This window comes from Cydia splendana, chromosome 22 (genome assembly GCF_910591565.1).
Source record: "Cydia splendana chromosome 22, ilCydSple1.2, whole genome shotgun sequence".
Classification (NCBI taxonomy): Eukaryota; Metazoa; Arthropoda; class Insecta; order Lepidoptera; family Tortricidae; genus Cydia; species Cydia splendana.
In genome coordinates, this window is record NC_085981.1 from 11275629 (window position 1) to 11297158 (window position 21530).

Here is a 21530-nt window from a genome sequence, read left to right on the forward strand (position 1 = left end):
GTTTGCATATGTAAAAATAAAATGTTATCGAGGTTAGAATGTCAGTTTTGCGCCTACTCACCCCATTTTACGGTACCGCTAGAAGTTAAAACAGGGCTTGTAAAATTCAACTTTATCCTCTTAACAAACCCACCATACAAATAATGGCTAGTTGGATTTAAAATCAATAGTGAAAAAAATGGTTGAGGCATGGGTCGCCCTTATCGTGTCGATAAGATGACATTGGACAACCACAACGACAAAAGAAATTATAGAAAACAATAAATTTATTAACAGGAACGTTGGAATTTTTAAATTATTAAAGTACCTACCTAATAAGCTAGATATTATTTCCTTAAAATCATTAATATCATTAGCAATGTCTTATACTCGTAAATCGCAATCAATCAGATCTTAAGCATGGTAGTATTTTCTTCATCATCACCGCGACCTTTTTTCTCACTGAGGAACCGTCCGTGGTTAAAGTAGTCTTCAATCTCCTGCAAACTTCTATCCTTAGTTTCGGGAAGGATGAAGTAAAATACTACTAGAGAGAGTCCCATGGCTACGCCGAAGATAGCAAACGTTCCGTACACTTTTACACTTTCTAGCATCACGGGAGTGACCTTCAAAGCCACCATTAGACAGATAGACAGCGTCAATCCTGACATTGCAGATCCTGCTCCTCTATGAGCTACCGGGAACACCTCTCCAAGTAACGCTAGAGGTATAGGAGTACACCCCAAGTTTGCTAATAAAAAGTACAGCATTAACATGGACACAGGCAGCCAAGCTCTGTCTTTCGATATCACATCTATAGCACTGAGATAAAGGTAGGTACAGATGGCCATCAAGACGGCTATAGATGCTCCACCAGTGACGAACAGCAAGGTACGTCTCTTTAGCATGCGAACCAGCGCCGACGAAAACATGGAGCTGAATGTCGTTATCAGATCTATGATTATCATGTAGTAGAAGGTTCTGGACTTATGTCCAGAGATTTCTTCGATGATCTGCAAGGCGTAAGCAGGGAAAATGTGCCTTCCGCACGTCTCTAGCAAAATAGCAGCAAAAAGTATTATGAGCAGAGGTTTCAGAAAGTCCTTTCGAGTGAACTTCTGCAAAAAGATTACCACGTGTCTTTGGACGCTGGATTTCTCTCGTATTTCAGAAATCCTCTGCTTTTGAACTTTGGCCATACTACCGTACTCGTTTCTAGAGTTTTGGTCGTCACCTCGCAGCCACAACCACGCTTTCTCACTCTGCTCAAACTTAAATTTAGCAGCCAGCCACGTTGGACTTTCCGGCCAGGTGCAGATAATTCCAAAAGAAAGGACATGGGGCACTAGTCCGCAAATTGCAACAGTTCTCCAAGTATAGAAATGGCCCACAATGTGAACAAGAGTATTGCCGATGCAGACGGCCGCAGTCTTGAGGTTTAGGAACATGCCCCGGAGCTGCGGGCTGGTATACTCCCCTATGATGACGGCTCCTAAAGTGGTGCTGGCTCCAGCTGTGAAGCCTGCGAGTATCCTGCCAGCCATGAGTGTGGTCACGTCCGTGGCGAAGTAGATGAGGAGCCAGGCCAACGTGCCTGGTAGAATGACCATAGCATGTGAGGTCTTCCGGCCCCACAGCTCCATGAAGAAAGCGGAGATCAGGTAACCGGGGAAGCACGCCAGGCCAACCACAGAAGCTGGAATAACAAAATTGATGTTAGAAGTCAGGTATGTTTCTTTGAATCATTTACAATAATATTTTACTTACATGCTTTTGGAATGTCTCCAAAATTGCGCTAAAACTTTCCATAAACCAACCATTTCGGAAAATATACTTTTTTAATGGAACATTTTTGAAACGCTATTTATTGGTCAAGCGCGTATCAATTTTCTTGCCGATTTACACTTGTAGGTACCGTAAAATGGGGTGAGTAGGGTCAAAACTGAAATTCAAACCTCGATAACATTTTATTTTTACATATGAAAACTGAATGGTGTATATAACAAGTGTTCCGGACGTTTGTATTTTAGTTTTTGTTTTATTTTGGGTAGTTCCATTTCATAACTTTGACCATAAAGAGGAAAACCCACCTCACCCCGTAGTGCCTCGTATTTGGGGTGAGAGGGGTTTTCATACAAAGCTGATTTTGGAAGATTGTTGGATCGATTTTTTTTATTATGCGTATTACTATAGCTCCATTTTAAATTGGAATACATTATGTTTGTAGCAGTAGCCTTAAAATCCCTTCTCACCCCCCTCTCAAACCTTCTCTCCCCATTAATAACCCACCTCTCCCCGCGAAACCTACTCAATACTCACCCCGTTTTACGCTACTTAAAAAATTGAATGTTGTTTCTTTACACAACTTCTGTTGTTGACTGGACGCCGTCCTGTTGGTCATCCTAAATATCGTTCGGCAGATAGAGTGGAAGCAGATCTCCATGAGATCGGCGTCGGCGAAAGCTGGCGTGATACCGCAAAATGGCGTGCTCTTGTGTTGGAGGTCAAGACTAGCAATGCACTCACGAGAACTTTCCAAAACTGCGAAACTTTCCACATAGGGAATGCAAATCGGTTATAACCGATTATTTTGACAAAATTTTATAACCGAATATTGGAAACTCGAATAATCGGTTACGGTTATTTTCAGTTATTCATTTATGACTTAAATTGTATGTTTTTATCATCTAATGACCACAAAATCCTGCCTTTTTTGGCTGTGACTATAATTTTTGTCATTCGTGTACTTTAATAACAATAATATACCAAATTTACTTCCCTTATTTATGAAATATTTTTATTGAATATTGTATCACGTCCAAGGTCATATTTTAGTTTTACTGTATTTGGTGTGTTTTATTAAAAAACGAAGACTTTTACTCACATTCCCTAATACTGTAGGTACTAAAATAAAGATTTTTGTAATTTTTTAATTACTTCATTGTAAATTTGTAATTTAATAGATACTTGTAGAAATAAATATGGAAGTATTTGTTGTGCTCCTTATGTATGAGTTTATACTCTATATGTAGTTATACAATATCATTGTATAAGTAAGTATCACTACATTATAAAACAAAGTCCCCCGCCGCTTCTGTCTGTGTGTTTGTTTGTATGTTTGCGATAAACTCAAAAACTACTGAACGGATTTTCATGCGGTTTGCACCTATCGATAGAGTGATTCTTGAGGAAGGTTTAGGTGTATAATTTGTTAACCCGTGCGAAGCCGGAGCGGGTCGCTAGTTATTGTTAAATTATGAACGCCTACCGATAGATTGTCATATTACAAACATCTTTTGATTTGCTAAGATATATTTTTTAGGCTTACTAATCATTTTATTATTACATGAAATAATAATATACATACCTACTTACGTATAGACGGTCAAGCAAATCTTGTCAGTAGAAAACGGCGCGAAATTCAAATTTTCTATGAGACGATATCCCTTAGCGCCTAAATTTTTCAAATTTGCCGCCTTTTTGTACTGACATGATCTGCTTGACCAACTATATATCTTTTCAGGGTTCCGTAGTCAACTAGGAACCCTTATAGTTACGCCGTCCGTCTGTCCGTCCGTCCGCTGCTCTGCTCCGTGATCGTTAGTGCTAGAAACCTGCAATTTGGCATGGATACATAAGACATGCATGGCGATAGAAAGGTAAAATAAAAACCGGGCAAGTGCGAGTCGGATTCGCGCACGAAGGGTTCCGTACCATAATGCAAAAAACGGCAAAAAAAAACGGTCACCCATCCAAGTACTGACCACGCCCAACGTTGCTTAACTTCGGTCAAAAATCACGTTTGTTGTTTGGGAGCCCCAATTAAATCTTTATTTTATTCTGTTTTTAGTATTTGTTGTTATAGCGGCAACAGAAATTTCAACTGTCTAGCTATCACGGTTCGTGAGATACAACCTGGTGACAGACGGACGGACGGACAGACGAACGGACAGCGGAGTCTTAGTAATAGGGTCCCGTTTTACCCTTTGGGTACGGAACCCTAAAAACTACGAAAAAAAAAATGTTTTAGGGTACCCCGTACAAACGTTTTTTTTTTATTCTTTTTTACTTTAACTCAATGGTGGTCAATGACAACATATGTGCCCCCCCCCCTCTGACTTTTGAACCGTGGGTCTAAAAAATGTAATAATTACTTTTGTAATAGTAAATAAGACCCGGTTCTTAAGCTTGCCTACTTTCAAAATTTCTTACTTTTGTAAGTGTGAATAGGGTGAAATTTTGCGTCCATGTGTGCTAGTACCATAGACAAAACTGCAAGTTCATATTACACATTTGGAAAAATAAAAATATCGATTGGCCTACTTTGCACTTTGGAGCAGGTACCACAAAAAAACCGGACAAGTGCGAGTCGGACTCGTCCACCGAGGTTTCCGTACTTTTTGTTGTTTGGCGGCAACAGAAATACATCATCTGTGAAAATTTCAACTGTCTAGCTATCACGGTGCATGAGATACAGCCTGGTGACAGACAGACGGGCAGTGGAGTCTTAGTAATAGGGTCTCGTTTTAACACTTTGGGTACGGAACCCTAAAAAATATCGAAATTTCACGAGAAATGTCTGACAAATGCGGTCTAAAAAAAGAGAAGAACAGTTTGGACATACGAAATTATTTAGGTATGCCAAGTTGAAACGGAGAGTTTTCTCGCCCTTCGCGCTCGCTCGGTCACTTATCGATTTTCGGAATTTCTATAACTCGTAATGGATAAAAAAATTACATTGGTTTTCTAGTTAAATATTTATAATCAAATTGCATAACTATACGTATCATACGTATGTATCTGGTATTAATTATGTATATAAATATATATAATTATAACACACTCCGCGATTTTGTCTGATCTTGGTCTAATTGTAGGGGAGACCGAGGTGAGTTGTGACAGAGGAGAGTTGTGACATTGACAATTTTTTGGAATCTATTAACTAAAAACTAGGTCGCAATAGCGCGCGTTTGTTAGTTCAAGTTGCGAGCTAACAAACGCACACTGTTGCGAGCTCACTAACAGTTATTAGATTCCAAAAAATCGACAATGTCACAACTCTCCTCTGTCACAACTCACCTCGGTCTCCCCTACCTACACACTACTACACAGATAATATATTCTAACCTATTCCTAATACATCTTTTGAAATTACGATAAAGTATAGCTTCATTAAGTATTTATGTTATTTATATAAACTCTCCGCAAATTACGTAAAATTAACATAAACCGTTTTGCTGTCCAGTTACTTGAAACTGAGTCTTACTACATTTATTTTTATAGCGAGAATTCAATACGACATTGGCATTGCTTGGATGTGCTAGTTAAAATTATGTTCTATGCTTTATGTAGGTTAGTTTTATTTTGTTTGTGAGTAAAAATAAATACTCATACAGAAGCCAGCTACGGATTTGTATTGGCATATGTCCAGTCATGGGTGTTCGACGGTGGTATCCACTCACAAATAGAGAAACACTTGACTCCTTTATCTGGGTGAGATATTGATAAGTTCTAAGATATAATGTAGCAGCTGATATTGGGTTTAGAAAGTGTTGTGTGTGCATATGTGAAGATGGAGAAGGAAACTGGATGGATAACGCCTTTTAAGAAGCAGGTTTGACTTTGGACTTACTGTTTATTCTCTTTTGGCACATAAATACATTAACTCTCTCTTCTCTGTTATATTAGTGCTCTTTGAATGTAAAAACTCAAAACACAGTGTATAAACTTGATAAATAAATAATATTGAATTATCAATAATATAAATATACATAATATCTCAGAATGTATGTGTCTACATAAATACATTTATGCTGTCTTATATTTTATTTTGAAAAAAAAAACCATATTGTTTTGAATAAATAAAAGAATAAATAAATATTATAAGGACATTCTTACACAAATTGACTAAGTCCCACGGTTAGCTCAAGAAGGCTTGTGTTGTGGCTACTCAGACAACGTTAAATATAATATACAAATATTTAAATACATAGAAAACATCCATGACTTAGGAACAAATATCTGTGTTCATCACACAAATAAATGCCCTTACCGGGATTCGAACCCAGGACCATCGGCGTCATAGGCAGGGTCACTACCCACTAGGCCAGACCGGTCGTCAAAAGTAGGGTTTCTGGTTTCTCGGCCTTTTTTATTTCTCGAGGCACGGGAATTCTCGACCAAGATTTCTCGAGATTCTCGAGTATCTCGAGAAATTTTGAAAGTTTCAACAAACACCATGTTATTTAACTTTTTTTTGCTTTTTTACAAATCAGACTCATAGGAGTCGTAGGTGAGATCAATAATCAAACAAATGGTAAAATTTTAGTTAAGTACTATAAATTGCACTTAATAATCAATAATTCAACAACGAACAATAAAGACAATATAGCAAGCGTACGCGCCAGCGATGTGATATGGTGTAGTGTATTTCTTTAGGTATTTTACAAAATGTAATCAAACCACAATTATTATAGTATTTTTTAAGCAAGAATATTCAAGTCAGCATTCAAGTCAATTTAACTCGATGTGAAAACCTTACAGAAGTTTTACTACCTACGTAATATTAATAATTACTCAACGTAACAATGAAGCAGCTAAAATTCTGCTATTTTGCTTAGGAATATATCGCGATAATTTGATTAATCAATAGTAATTTAGTTTTGTAATATTTGCTACTACATGGCCCTATTAAATACCCTAAAACGAGACGATTTCTTGAGAAATTTGAGGTTAGTAGTTCAAAACATGAAAATCGGTTGATGCCAGGATGATAGAGTTAAACCAAGAAAAGTCTGCAGCGATTTTGATAGCCCGCGCAGTGCAAGTGTTATTTATACGTCATAATTCCATAGAGAATTGACGTCTGAGAGTCTTTTCTTGGTCTAACTCTAGAGGACGGATCAAGGCAGTTTTTCATATGTTTGGTTAACTAATAAATGTTTTAGGTAAGTACTTGAAAATGTTAAAAAAACATTGTTTACATTTATTTTACTACCTAAAGAAATACACTATAGACACATCACGTGTTATACGCGTGTTTTTAGGGTTCCGTACCCAAAGGGTAAAACGTCCGTCCGTCCGTCCGTCCGTCCGTCCGTCCGTCCGTCCGTCTGTCACCAGGCTGTATCTCACGAACCGTGATAGCTAGACAGTTGAAATTTTCACAGATGATGTATTTCTGTTGCCGCTATAACAACAAATACTAAAAACAGAATAAAATAAAGATTTAAATGGGGCTCCCATACAACAAACGTGATTTTTGACCAAAGTTAAGCAACGTCGGGAGTGGTCAGTACTTGGATGGGTGACCGTTTTTTTTTTGCTTTTTTTTCGTTTTTTTTTTTGCATTATGGTACGGAACCCTTCGTGCGCGAGTCCGACTCGCACTTGCCCGGTTTTTTTTACTTATTACATGAGATTTATTTCTCGAGTTCTCGAGGCATTGAGTTTTTTTTTCCCGTCTCGACCAAGGACAAATTTCTCGAGATTTCCCGCCTCGAGAATTCTCGAGCAGAAACCCTAGTCAAAAGTCAATAGGTATGGTAGGTCCCTGGTATTTGTTGTATACTTATTGAGACGTAATTGAATATCGCATGGTTACAAAGTAGTGGGAGGCAAAAATTATCTACAATTAATCATCCTTGATGCCGGATAGATTCCTTTAATCGTTCATCATCATCATCGTATCGCCCACTGCTGAGCATAGGCTCTCAGACTTATCCCGGCCCAGAGCCAATCTCATCCAGAAGTGATCTTTACTGCGACAGATCCAAAAATTTGTACGTCTAGTGTCAAAATAGTTATTAAGGGGCAAAGTTGTTGTTTGACTCCTCGTGCTAATATTATTGATATCCGAGCAAGCAAAAACATCCAAATCGAACCACGAGCGAGTAGTTCCAAAAGTAGAATCTGGAGCGTTGCGAAGATTTTAAGGCATGAGGGTTAAACAAACTTTGCTACCAAGTTAAACAACACTTTCACGCGCGTTGAAAATTTTAAGACGAAACAGGAGCTGAGTTTTAAATATTTTAGGTAAATATACCCGTCTCGCTAACGGAAGCGGCACCTAAAAGTAGTGCGATCAGGACAAGGCGAAAAATCCTGCGTAAAAATCTCAAAAATCGAGGTTTCGTACTCCTCTGTTTCCTCCTCTAAAACTTAACCAATCGTAACCAAATTTGGAAATCTAAATGATTATGAAATTATCTGTGTCGGACCGTTTTGCTTTTTTGGCTAATTGATATCAGTTTTGAATGCCACGCCTCTCATTGCGGCATAGTCAATTAGGCCATTTTGGCCATTTTTGAAGGGCTCTAGCGCCTTAAAAAACAAAAATATAAAAAAAAGCAAAACGGTCCGACACAGATATTGACAATATTAATCTGTGTTGAAAAAAACATTGCTCTAGCTTCAAAAACCACGGAGAAAAACGAGGAGTACGTTTGTATGGAGAAATGACCACTCCCGTTGGCTCTTAACATTTTTAATCAAATCCAGATTACTTTGCCTTGTGCTTTGAGGGTTTCAAAGCACGAGGGTTAAACAAAATTTGCCCCCGAGTGAAACACAAATTTTTTCACCACACCAACCCAAATATTAAATGTAAAATCAAACAAAAACAAATGAATGTTATTAAATATTTATCATCCAAAATCATCATTTAAAAGTCAATTCTGACATAAGAAAACAACTCAAAATTTGCATTTGATTACTTTGCCTCACATGTGAATAAAATGCAACTTTGCTATCAGTTTTTGAAGTGCAAAGTAAGCCTTTCCGAGCTGGTGTGGTGAAAAAGTTATTATAACCCAGAAAAAAACACGAGCTTGCTTGAACTGGCGACGCATTTTACACTGGCGGATAATGTCATGATAGCCGAACATTTTTCCTCTTTGAGACCTCACGGTTGTCATTGTCACATGATTGTCACCTTTCGTTTGGGAGTTAGGGGCCCACTGATTAACAGTCCGCCGGACGGTATCGGCCTGTCAGTTAGAACAAAATTTTGACAGTTCCGAACAACTGACAGGCCGATACCGTCCGGCGGACTGTTAATCAGTGAGCCCTTAATGGAGCCTCGTGCGTCAGCTCATCACTCACCACTGTGACATTTCACTACGTTTCTATTTTAGCATTATGCGTATTGCGTATGAAATCTGTCACCTATACTTATTTTTATACGACTGCCCGAAAACGTAAAATTGGACTAGCTCGGCCGCTTTTTTGTGCACAAAACCCACAAAAGTACCTATAATGAATAAAGCCTAATAAAAGTATTTTATACATATTCTTATTCAAAGACGCCACTCAGTTAGCTTTACGAGCAATATTTATTAGAGCTACAATTTCATTTCATTATTTGTTAAAAGCCCATCAACGTGCACACTAGCGCCACTGCTAAATAATCGTGATTATTTAAATTTAACGATAGGTATTTAAAAAGGGGGCCGCTACTTACTGTATTTTGTATTTAAGTACCTTTTGAATACATCAAACTAGTTTTTATGTTGGTGGATTCGTCAATCTATGCGTCCAAAGTTCCAAAGTTAACCGTTTTTGTTTTGAGTTCATAGATCGACGAATCCAGCAACATAAAAACTAGTTTGATGTATTCAAAAGGTACTTAAATGCAAAATACAGTACGTAGTGGCCCCCTTTTTTAAATATCTTTAGTTAAATTTAAATAATCACGATTACTTAGCAGTGGCGCTAGTGTGCACGTTGATGGGCTCTTAACATTCATTATTATGATTATTTTTCCATTTTGATTCTGATGTTCATGATAGAAATTTTTATAAGTATTTTTGACACCAATGCAAAGGGTATAGATAGCTGGGTACCTAAGCATGGCCAAACTGCCCTTAGCGAAAAAAATAATTTCCTTTTACTGGATTATTAACCTATATATATATGTAGTGCTCTCACCAAAAATTTAGCCTCAAATGCTTCGGGTTTAAAAAAAAAATGCAAAAAAAGAAAAAACATTTTTATTTTATTACAGCCAAAGTACTAACCCGAATTCTTTGTAATTTGGGTATGTTGTATATACAATTAAGGTCGCTTTCGGAAAAAAATTATATTCAATTATCTCTTGAAAAAATAGTAAAAAATTTTCAGAAAAATAAAAAAAATACGTGCGAGATTGTGACAGTTATCAAATTTACATATTTCATGTAGAATTTAATAATGTTTAACATATATTTTTTTCCAAAATTAAAATTTCGTAAGACAAGACAAGAGGGATCACATTTTGAGCATTTAATTAATTAATTTACAAAAAAATACCCACTTAATTGACTACGGCAGTTTAATGTATGTTTTTAATTTGATTAAAATGATTAATTTCACGTTGTTCCTTTCTTTTAAAATACAATGTTACTTAAGCAGAGTTATTATTTTTTAGCTATTCTTTCGATTGGCATCATAAAAGTAGGGTGTTATTTTTTTGACATTTAAGTCGGTTCGATTCCCAGACGAAGCAAGTAATTTTTAGAAAATCTATGCTGCAGAATTACTAACTTTATAAAATAACATAAAGTCTTCTTTATGCAAAATACACTATCTACGATATTTAAGGTACTTCCCCTTCATGTCCCATAAGTTTGGGACACCCTGTATATGTTTTCATGGCTATATATGGCTACGGCGTACGCATTTTTTAATATCCCATACCTACATACATATATTCGTATTAAGTATTACGTATTATAGTTGTATCAGCGATTAAAATTGTAGCAATATTACAGCCGGCGTAATTTTAGTTCATTTAACAAAATAATATTTACGCATATCTCTCGCGTTCAGATATAATTGTGTCCTATAAAGTCAGAGCACTTTGAAGAGTTTGAAGACACTAACTTCTAATAGGTATGTAGGTCCCGCAATACCTATTACAAGATCAAGAACTTGTTTCTGAATTAAATAATACACACTGTATAAATTAAAATTGCTGGGCTGAGATGATGATGATGATGAAATTAAAATTATAACTTTTAATAATACAATCTTTAAATAAAATTAGTCCTCAATCATCATCACTATCTGATTGGATAGTCATTAACTCATTAATTCTCTGAATGTCGTACGCCCTAGCCGCATACAGCCATGGAGTTTAAGGTCCTCACTCAGTAAAATAAGTCGCGTTCTAAATTCAAATTGCGTTGGGAATATATAGACGGTCAAGCAAATCTTGTCAGTAGAAAAAGGCGCGAAATTCAAATTTTCTATGAGAAGATATCCCTTCGCGCCTACATTTTTCAAATTTGCCGCCTTTTTCTACTGACAAGATCTGCTTGACCAAGTATACTAGTAACTTTCTATTGTAATAACGTACAAGTTATTTTGTATGAAGAGAAAGTATTAGGGGGTGTTACAAATTCGAGTTATTCATACTGTTAATCCCGATTTTAATTTTTGAAAAAAATATACGTTAAACATTATTAAATTTTACATGAAATATGTAAATTTGATAACTGTCGCAATTTCGCACGTATTTTTTTATTTTTCTGTAAATTTTCAACTCAATTTTTTACTATTTTTTTAAGAGATAATTCAATATTTTTTTTTTCAAAAAGCGACCTTAATTGTATCTACAACATACTCAAATTACAAAGAAATCGGATTAGTACTTTGGCTGTAATAAAATAAAAATGTTTTTTCTTTTTTTACATTTTTTTTAAAAACCTGAAGCATTTGAGGCTTAATTTTTTGTGAAAGCACTACATATATATAGGTTAATAATCCAGTAAAAGGAAATTCATTTTTTCGCTAAGGGCAGTTTGGCCATGCTTACCCGGCTATACCCTTTATTTTGTAATCATCTTTGATGAAATAGATAATCTAATCTAATCTAATCTATGACAATAAATATTTAATCAATTGAATAGTAGTCCATTGTAAGCAGTGAAGTAAAACTGAATGCATATGAGATTGTAAACTATGCCGTGATAAAACCTCCTGACAATATTAATTATCTAGAGTCCAACAAAAAAATATTCTTATAGGCTTACCTACTTGCCTTTGCATCATAAATAAGATTGGTTATGGTGTAGTCCAATTTTTTTTAATGTTATTTCTTAATTATGAACTGCTATATACCTACTTAGCCGCTAGCATACTCGTATGCTAGTTTAGTTAGTTGAGATATATATAGAAAATGGTACTGTTCAAACTCTCACAACTACTGTACGTGGTACGTAGTACGTAAAACGTACTTAAATATCTTTGTTAAGGTAGGTTAGGGTTCCGTACTTAAAAACGGAACCCTTAACCTCTTTATACTTCGAGCAACACGGAAGGGAGGCGGCATTCGCACTATTTCCCCTCTGTCGAAGTACAAGATTAGCGCGTCAATCTAATCTAGCGCGGGTAATAAAACTAGTTGCACTTGGATTTTTCACTAGACCGAGTCCAGACGCGCGCGTGAACACTGCTGCACAAAAATGCCTGTTTGCTCGGTTTTTTGTTATAAAAAGAGGTCGGGGACATCAAATTTACAAAAAGAAAGTGTTACATTTCACATGTAATATTTTTTTTTACATATCATACGTTTAATTACATTCAAACACAATTATTATATTTTAGTCTGGTGTAATTGTTGGATTTATCGATTTTGCTCGCTCAGTACAAATTGCGGATCGGTCGAGCGACAAATCCGACTTCTCATCTCTCAGAATACAATAACATACTTCAACGAAAATGTGTTAGTGTGCGTGTTGTGACACTTGTCACTCGTCCGTACACAAAAAGAGATCGAGGTTTGCAAGATGTGTCTTTGACGTGTGTCATTTTCTATGTATTTGTGTCGTCATTACAGATTGGATTTTGTATGTAAGTGTGTGAGAAGTGCGACTGTGTGCACCTTTCCCCCCGCGAAAAATGGCAGAAAGATTTGTACGGTGAGGTATCGCTTGGGCCCCTCCCTTCCGATGTGTCGGAAGCCGGTGTTGCTCGAAGTGTTTATAGGATCACTCGTGCGCCTGTCTGTCCGTCTGTCACAGCCATATAATATGACTGTGTATATTTATTATATTATAGTCATATATGTAAGTCTGAGACCCAAATACGGACATGTAACCTTAATAAATGCATTAAAAACCTTTGGGGTGGGAGTTCAAAGATTACCTGTCGTCAATTAAAATCGTCAATAGGTGGTGATGGACATGTGATAATTGAATGTGATCAAATTATTCTAATGTGTGATATCCCATCACATTTATAAGCACGTGTCATGGTGTTGCGTCATCCCTGTAGGTTATCAGAAATGGCGGTTCGCGCTTAATCTTTGATCTTTCGTATCATGATACTAATTAATCCAGTAACTTTGTCGAATTTTGTAACCTGGCTCTTTTGCGTCAAATCCGGTAGTTCTGATTTTTTGTAGACTTATTTATGATGTTGGCCCAATTAATAATACATGTTTGTGACTTCGAGCGCCGAACGCAAATTTGTCAAATATCGAATAACCTGCGAAAATTTCGGTTTTCATTTAGATTTGGGCGATTGTAACCCTAAAGGACTAGTTTTTGATAGTGCCTTCTCAGGGCGTTTTTAAAGTGGACTAAATTTGCTACAATACGAGACTAGAATTAACTCTGTACATCTAGTAGTTTCCGAAATAAAACCTTTCAAAATATATAATTTTTTGAAATTGTATTCGTAGGCTAAGTATGTGCAGTGAGTATGCACTTTTGTCTCAGGCGATGCCGCTTGGCACAATTGTTTCTAAGGTCAAACAAAGCTGATTTGAGCCGGTAGACACGAGATCGTACCGTGCCTACCCCCCAAAAAAGGGGGGGAAATAGTCGGCTCCCCAGGTGCAATCTATGCTATATTTCTTCCTGCTCTTAATAGCAACTAGGCCTAGTTATATATCATTTTCATATGCAAGTGCGATAGAGAGGCAAAACTTTCATCAATCCACTTGAGAACTTCGTCGTTATATTTAATTTGGGGGCCTAGATGACAATCGTTGATAGAAAACCCCTGGAAACAGCCACGTCACATTTAGTAGTAGTAGTAAACTCTTTATTGTACAAAAATACATAATAAAAATAACATACAATTAGTTAGAAGTACAAAGGCGAACTTATTCCTTTGAGGGATCTCTTCCAGTTATCCTTTGAGTAGATGAGAGGAGAGAGTGACTTCTCGTAGCATCTGTCATCCCGATACATTTATTCTTTTCGTTTGGCGTTTGTTGATGCACAATTAGCCTCATGCATGAAGTTTATATATGAACGGAATATTTTTTTTTTTCGGATGTTTGTTGCGGTTATATCATGTTAAGACTGCATTTCTGTTATTCAAATATCATTTAATTGCTTAAAATAATAAATAAAAAGTACAAAATATTGCCCGTGAAAAGCTAGTGAGCGAAACGCAACGCCATTAGTCAAAACGCCACGTGACGTCACTCGTTTAAACAAATTGTTAAGACCAACCAGGAGTGAAGAGATGGTATTATGACCTGACTCGCCGCTAAGTAGCAAATCAGTTGCGTCCACACCGAGGTCACCGAGTGACGTCATAAGTTCTGTCGAATTTGCGCCAAAAATTATGTATGAGCGATCCAACTTTCAATTGAACCGCTCAAAATATTTCAACATTTTGAATATTTTTTAATAATATTATGGGAAGGCTTATATTGTATTTTTATTCTTTCTGGTGTTCAAACGATACAAATAACGATCGCTAATTGTCATCTTGTCTAGGCCCCCAGGTTCTCCGGGTGGCCTCCAGTAATTCGAGCAGATACGACGTATTTTTAAGTCGCAAAAACTACAGACAATGATCTTGCCGATAAAAACGTATACCTAGTTACCTACAGTCGAAAATCCAATCGGAAATATCCTGTTTTCAAATAGAAGTTTGTTTGATATGATTGTAAAGATATCGATTATCGACAATAACCGTCAATGTCGATGAATTTGCAAAAAAGATAGCTGATAGATAAATAACTTCACTGATATGATATATTTCTTGACCTTGAATATTCAATTCATATTCTTTTTTTTTTAATAAATAAATATTATAGGACATTCTTAAACAGATTTACTAAGTCCCATAGTAAGCTCAAGAAGGCTTGTGTTGTGGGTACTCAGACAACGATGTAGGGTGTTTGGTACATCGTTTGCCAAATGAAAACGGCAGATAGGTTGAATCATTTGCTATCTACTCATGCCTAGAAAAAAAAATTGGCCATGGTTTTTTTTACTACTGCGCAAGTAAAGATTTGAAATTTACGAAAAACTGGCATAGAGCTGAAAAAAAAACGTGCGCAAAATTAAAAATTTCCAGGCCTGGGAAGATAGCAAATGACTCAACCTATCTGCCTTTTCAATTTGGCAAACGATGTACCAAACATGCTGTATATAATACAGTGGAAACTGGATAAGTGGAATCGCAAGGGACCGGCTGTTTAGTTCCGCATATCCAGGTTTTCCATTTATCCAGTTTTCCACTTAACCAGGTTCAAATAAAACGTTTTCTCACTTACAGAGGCTCTCGCTAACAAAGGTTGTGGATGCTAGTAATGTCGCTTATAGAGGTCACGTATAGTATGGTCAAATAAAAGATCAAGACTTAAATAATCGTCTTATATTAAATATGTATGTATTAACAAAAAATAGGTATTACAATCCTGACTTTTAAAAAAGCAATACTGTAGGTAAATAATTGACAGTACTCGTACTTATACAATTTTCAAAATTTCAAAAACAAAATCACTCCTAATATTTATTTATGCAAGAGAAACCAGTATGGTTAAATAAAACAATGTACCGATTGTACTTTAATGAAAAAAATTCGTTAATTTGGTTTGTTGACATTCACACACACACATTCACACATCACATGTCACATTTTACCACATTTCTTTCAATATCGAGAATATTGTCGAACACATTTTTGTCTACGTTTGTGATCGAATATGACGATCGATGTGAACGATGTGTGATCTCATACAAAATACGTAGTTAAAACGCGAACCATAATGTTAACGAAACAAACTACCCTCCTTGTGACGGTTTATTAAAAATACAAATTTTATAACGCCGAGCTATTCCACTCATAGAGGTTTCGGAGACGCCTGCTTCCAGTTACAGAGGTAAAAATAAGAAATTTTCGAAAAAATGGATTCCGCTTATTGAGGTCCCAAAATTCCACTTATAGAGGTAATTCGTTGCCAAGGGACTGGAACCGAGAACTTGGGTCCACTTAAAGAGGTTTTCCACTGGCCCAGGTTCCACTCCAGTTTCCACTGTACCTATATAAATACTTAAATACATAGAAAACAAACATGACTCAGGAACAAATATCTGTGTCATCACACAAATAAATGCCCTTACTGGGATTCGAACGCAGGACCATCGGCTTCACAGGCAGGGTCACTACCCACTAGACCAGACCGGTCGTCAAAATAAGTCAGTGTTTAATAAGTCACATCGCACATTAATATTGATAAAACCCTGTGGGTACCGACTTATATCTTTTAACTATCTTGTAATAGTTGTAATCTTTTAACTTTTTTGTATGCTGTATATCTTTTTGGCGACCTGTCTGGCCTAGTGGTTAGTGACCCTGCTTGTGAAGCCGATGGTCCTGGGTTCAGATTCCGGTATGGTCATTTATTTGTGTGACGAGCACAGATATTTGTACCTGTCATGGATGTTTTCTATGTATTTAACCCTTAAACAGGTTGTGTATCTATAAGTACCACATAGCAAATGATTTTTTTTTGGCGAGCTGAGTAAATACAACGACCGCAAAATGTCATTGCCGTAAAGTCTATTAAGTGGGTGACATCGGAACGTAAAAAAATGACAGGTGTCAAAACAAATTTCTTTGAAAATTTAGTTGTCAAGTTCAAATCGACAAAAAATGGCAGTTTTTGTACGTTTCTCCCGCTGTATAAGTTCGGCACACCCAAAAAAAGTACTGTAAGTATTTTGTTTTGTATTTTTATGGTAGATTATTAGATAATGTATGTGTAGTAAGTCATAACTTACCTTAGTTATTGTTATCTGATAAAATATTCGATCTAAAAGTTTGTGGTTCGTATGAAACCTCTGTCCGTCTGAAGCACGTTCGAGTGATTTATAAGTGGCCTCTGCCCTGCAGGGATCTTACATGACATTTAAGGGTAAGATTAATTACTATGAATGAACCCTCATAGTACAAAAGTAATATATTTTCCTTTGGTTTTTTAATTAAATATTTATTCAACGGTCAATCTTACGAGCCACGACATCCATGCGAGCCAAGAAAGTGTTGGCAGTTAGTGCATTTTGTGACGCAAGTGTAAATGTGATGTGCACATGACTTGTCCTTAAAACTACTCTGTATGGCTAACAAGGCAGTGGCCATATAAGGACCACGTAGCACCATTGCTCACGAGCAGTGGGCATATAAAAACCACCGGGTTTTTTTTATTGAATTAGGGGTAATAAAAAAAATCAAGAAATTACTTTTCTTTTTAAGCTATTACCTACCCGAATCAGTAATCAAAAGTAAAAAATGCGTCAGGCCTGTTTAAGGGTTAAGTATTTATATATTATATATTCTTGTCGGGACCTATACCCACAATACAAGCCTTAAGGGGCCCACTGATTAACAGTCCGCCGGACGGTATCGCCGGCCTGTCAGTTGTTCGGAACTGTCAAAATTTTGTTCTAACTGACAGGCCGATACCGGCAGACTGTTAATCAGTGGGCCCCTTTAGGCTAAGCGTATGCTATATGCCCATATGCCCTAGACTAAGGGACGTTCCATACTTTACAAAATCTGCTTTGCGCTGCGCTGCGTGAACTGCGTCGCCTGTATCTTGGGAGAACCTTAGTCAATTTGTGAAACAATTTATTAATTAATTTAACTTGGATTGTTTTATTTACAGTGCTTCGTGACCCTAGGAGTATGTTTGAACATGGCGAGCCACGGCCTGACGGTGGGCTTTGCTGCCATCCTGTTGCCGCAGCTGAGGAGACCAGACTCCATCATCCCTATTGACGCTTCGTCAGGATCCTGGATAGGTGGGCGCGCTGACTTACAGACATCCCCCTAAGATTCAAGAACTTGCATGCAATATTTTATAAGGTCGATCGACCAAGTACCTCAATGTAACGTAAATTCTTGAACCATCTTATGTTCTTGTACCGTCTAAATGGAGCTTTATACTTACCACAGTTGTGAAAAACCGTAGCGCATGGTATGTGATTTTTGGTTTTCATTATTCCACATGGTACCTATCTGATTTATGGTTTTTATTATTCCAGCCTCAATATTGGGATTCGCGTTGGTCGTCGGCAACTTCATCTGTCCGACTGTGATGGCCAACTACGGCCGAAGAGCCGCCAACATCGTCTCTATAGCTCCCATGCTCGCCGGCTGGTTCTGTATACTCTTCGCCACCAACCTCCACACCCTCCTCGTCGCGAGGCTGTTCCAAGGCATCTCCATGGGTATGAGCGCCTCCCTCGGACCTGTCATCATCGGAGAATATACCAGCCCCAAAAACAGAGGACCTTTCTTAGCATCCATCTCTGTTACAATCGCTACAGGAGTCCTGATTGTACACGCCATGGGCTCTTTTACCAGTTGGCAAACAACAGCCCTCGTGTGCGCTATCATAGGATTCATAGACTTACTTATAGTTATTTATTCACCTGAGACACCCAGCTGGCTGGCAGATCAAGGGAGATATGATGAGAGCAGAAAGATATTCAGATGGCTCAGAGGCGACGGCGAGGAAGACGAACTACAGAGGATGATAGATAGTAGCATAATTATTAGAGAATCTAAAGCCGAAGTGAGTTCATCAGAAACCTTCTTCCAAAAATTAAGAAGGAATGTAGTGTATTTTAGAATAACGATTAGAAAAAGAGAGTTCCATAAGCCTATTTTCATAATGATGCATATTTATACTTTGGGCATGTGGTCAGGCGCTAATCTCCTGGCGGCATATACTGTGGATATTTTTGAGAACGTCGTCGGCAAGGGATCGAACATTCCTTTATTAGTGATCACAATGGGCGTGCACAGAATCATCTCAAACACGTGTGCTGTGTTTGTAATTAGGAAAGTGAAACGACGGACGATGTTAGTAGCCACTGTTGCAATTAACGTGTGTGCGTATTTGTCGATCGCAGCATATTCATACGGAAAGCAGCACGGAATGCTGCCATTCGACCATCCTATGATAGGCATTATCCTGATTAACATCCATATATTCTCGATAGCTACAGGAACAGTACCGCTTCCTTTTATAATCGCTGGAGAATTATTCCCTCTCGAATTTAGAAGTTTAGCCGGAGGTATAAGTGTCTTGTTCCTGTCTGCAAACTTGTTCCTATCGATCAAGACTGCGCCACTTCTCTTCTTGAAAATCGGTATTCATGGCGCGTATCTTATTTACGCATGTATAGTGACCTACTGTTTAGTGGTAGCCTGGTTCTTCCTTCCAGAAACCAAGGACAGGACCCTTCAGGATATAGAGGACGAGTTCAGAGGTAGACCACTGTCCCCTGAGGAGGTGAAGTCGGTACAGTCTTTGCATTCCCTGATGATGTACAAAACTGACCGCCGCTGCAGCCAACCTGTGATATGATATAAATTTAGTTTTACATCAAGTATTTATTGTGATAGTTATAAGTATTTTGTTTTGGTAATAGAATGTCTGGAAACTCATGTCCAATAGTTAAGTGTAGTTTTAACTAGGGAATGCAATAACCGGCCAAACTTCGTAACCGATTTCGGTTACGGTTATGCCCGAAAAATAACCGAATATCGGTTATAATCGGTTACGATTACTTTCGACGAAAAATTGTAAATTTAGAATGAAGTAATTAAAAAAATACAAAAATCTTTATTTTAGTACCTAGAGTATTAGGGAATGTGAGTAAAAGTCTTCGTTTTTAAAACATACCAAATACAGTAAAAGTGACCTTGGACGTGATACAATATTCAATAAAAATATTTCATAAATGGGTCAAACAGATCACTGTGTTATGTCTTTCCTGTAGACATACACGAGAGTTAAGGGCTATAAAGGTTAATTTTCTTATTTAACCCTTATCCACGTGAAAAGGTCCTCTTTTTATTTAAAGAACTATGATAAAATCATTACTTACATGCCCACAAGCTGTTAACTATTGCCCACAGGAGAGAAAACTAGTGTGTTCTCGTGAACAGTGCATTTTTCTCTCCTGTGGGCAATAGTTAAGAGCTTGTGGGCATGTAAGCAATGATTTTATCATAGTTCTCTAAATAAAAGGAGGACCTTTTCAGGTGGATAAGGGTTAAATAAAAAAATTAACCTTTATAGCCCTTAACTCTTGTGTATGTCTACAGGAAAGACATAACACAGTGATCTGTTTGACCCAAATAAGGAAAGTAAATTTGGTATACTAGCTTTTGCCCGCGGCTTCGCACGCGCAGGAGAGTTTTTTTAATTTTGTTTTTTTTTTTACGGACTGAACAGTGACTGACCTTAGTCTCACCTGCTGGAAAGTGATGACAAGGCCGAAGGTGTAGGGTTGTAAAAAACGGTTTTTTTTTCTGACTTGAGAAAAAACATGAAAAAAAACCGTGAAAAAAAAAACGTTTTTTTTCTGGAGTACGTTTTTTTTTTCAAAAGTATGAAAACTCAAAATTTGCAAGGCAGTTAATACTTTTATACGGTTGATTTATTTGTTTTAGACTTTATGTCAGTTTATGTTAACCATTAAACCAATTTAATTTAACAACTTTGATTAATAACAACATAAATGAAATCTGTAGTGGTAGTTATCGCAATTTACTGTTGGCAACACCAACGCCTCTCGTCGCCGCATTACTTAGTTTTAAGTTACATATACAAATAAATCACGAAAAACCGTTATTGTGGCATATTTTTGTTCATCTGAAAAAAAAAACCTAATTTAGAAAAAAAACCATGGTGCCAGGTTTTTTTTCATAAATTTGAAAAAAAAAACATTTGGTTTTTTTTCTATTTGCAACCCTACGAAGGTGTAGCTCACTATTTCAGTAAAAGCTTATTCACAGTATTCACTCTTGACTTGAAGACACCAATTGTAATTATATCGATTAATCGAGCTCGACTTATTTAATATAATCTAATGTACGTTTTGTACCTAACACCTTTTAATTTATATTTTTTATTTATGTAGTTGTAGCCTTTTGTACCTATAGGGTGGGCTTGCTGATGCTGATACCTAGCTACTGCTTCTCTGTGTACACCAGGGTTCATTTTTTGGTAATTGCTTACGGCAGCTTGGTGATCTGATGATTTGTTTTGCATATATTTATTTGCGGCAGCATTAGTTGTTTGTTCCGTGTAGTATTCGTGAACCTGGCACGGCGTTTTTTAGTAACTGTTTTGGTAGCGGTAAGAGATAATGATGAGTCTGATTCTAAATGGGGTGGTAATCTCCTCATTCCTTCTCGTGGTAATCTTCTTGGCAACCACAGAGAGGAGTGAAGAAGGGGGCTCTGATATTGTGGGTCTTACGAGTAATTCACTGCGAATATATACGTCAAAATGACCGCTAGACAAA

At 37.1% G+C, this 21530-nt stretch overlaps 2 protein-coding genes across 3 annotated transcripts; one reads left to right on the forward strand and one right to left on the reverse strand.

The window, feature by feature from the left end:
* Positions 1-365: 365 nt before the first annotated feature.
* On the reverse strand, positions 366-2380 carry LOC134801642 (facilitated trehalose transporter Tret1-like). Its single transcript, XM_063774261.1, has 2 exons — positions 2299-2380; positions 366-1675 (listed from the first exon to the last, which is right to left on the reverse strand). Exons 1-2 carry the CDS (start codon positions 2378-2380, stop codon positions 387-389), a joined length of 1371 nt encoding a protein of 456 aa, XP_063630331.1. The 3' UTR covers positions 366-386.
* Positions 2381-5361: 2981 nt separating this feature from the next.
* On the forward strand, positions 5362-19954 carry LOC134801474 (facilitated trehalose transporter Tret1-like). 2 transcript variants are annotated; one of them, XM_063774079.1, is made up of 3 exons: positions 5362-5472; positions 17873-18008; positions 18252-19954. In XM_063774079.1, the coding sequence occupies exons 1-3, from the start codon at positions 5413-5415 to the stop codon at positions 19580-19582; spliced, it is 1527 nt and encodes a 508-aa protein (XP_063630149.1). In that variant the 5' UTR covers positions 5362-5412; the 3' UTR covers positions 19583-19954. The 2 variants fall into 2 exon arrangements, with proteins under 2 accessions (XP_063630149.1, XP_063630150.1); XM_063774080.1 differs by having other exon boundaries at positions 5450-5593.
* Positions 19955-21530: the final 1576 nt, after the last annotated feature.

What these genes read in the sequence shown, in the direction of transcription:
- LOC134801642 (XM_063774261.1), bottom strand. Translation starts at nt 2,380, where the DNA reads ATGACCAACAGGACGGCGTCCAGTCAACAACAGAAGTTGTGTAAAGAA. An exon ending in TTTAAGTAGCGTAAAACGGG is followed by an intron (nt 1,676 to 2,298) that starts GTGAGTATTGAG and finishes TTGTTATTCCAG; the next exon opens with CTTCTGTGGTTGGCCTGGCG.
- LOC134801474 (XM_063774079.1), top strand. Translation starts at nt 5,413, where the DNA reads ATGGGTGTTCGACGGTGGTATCCACTCACAAATAGAGAAACACTTGAC. An exon ending in CACTTGACTCCTTTATCTGG is followed by an intron (nt 5,473 to 17,872) that starts GTGAGATATTGA and finishes TTTTATTTACAG; the next exon opens with TGCTTCGTGACCCTAGGAGT. An exon ending in TTCGTCAGGATCCTGGATAG is followed by an intron (nt 18,009 to 18,251) that starts GTGGGCGCGCTG and finishes TTATTATTCCAG; the next exon opens with CCTCAATATTGGGATTCGCG.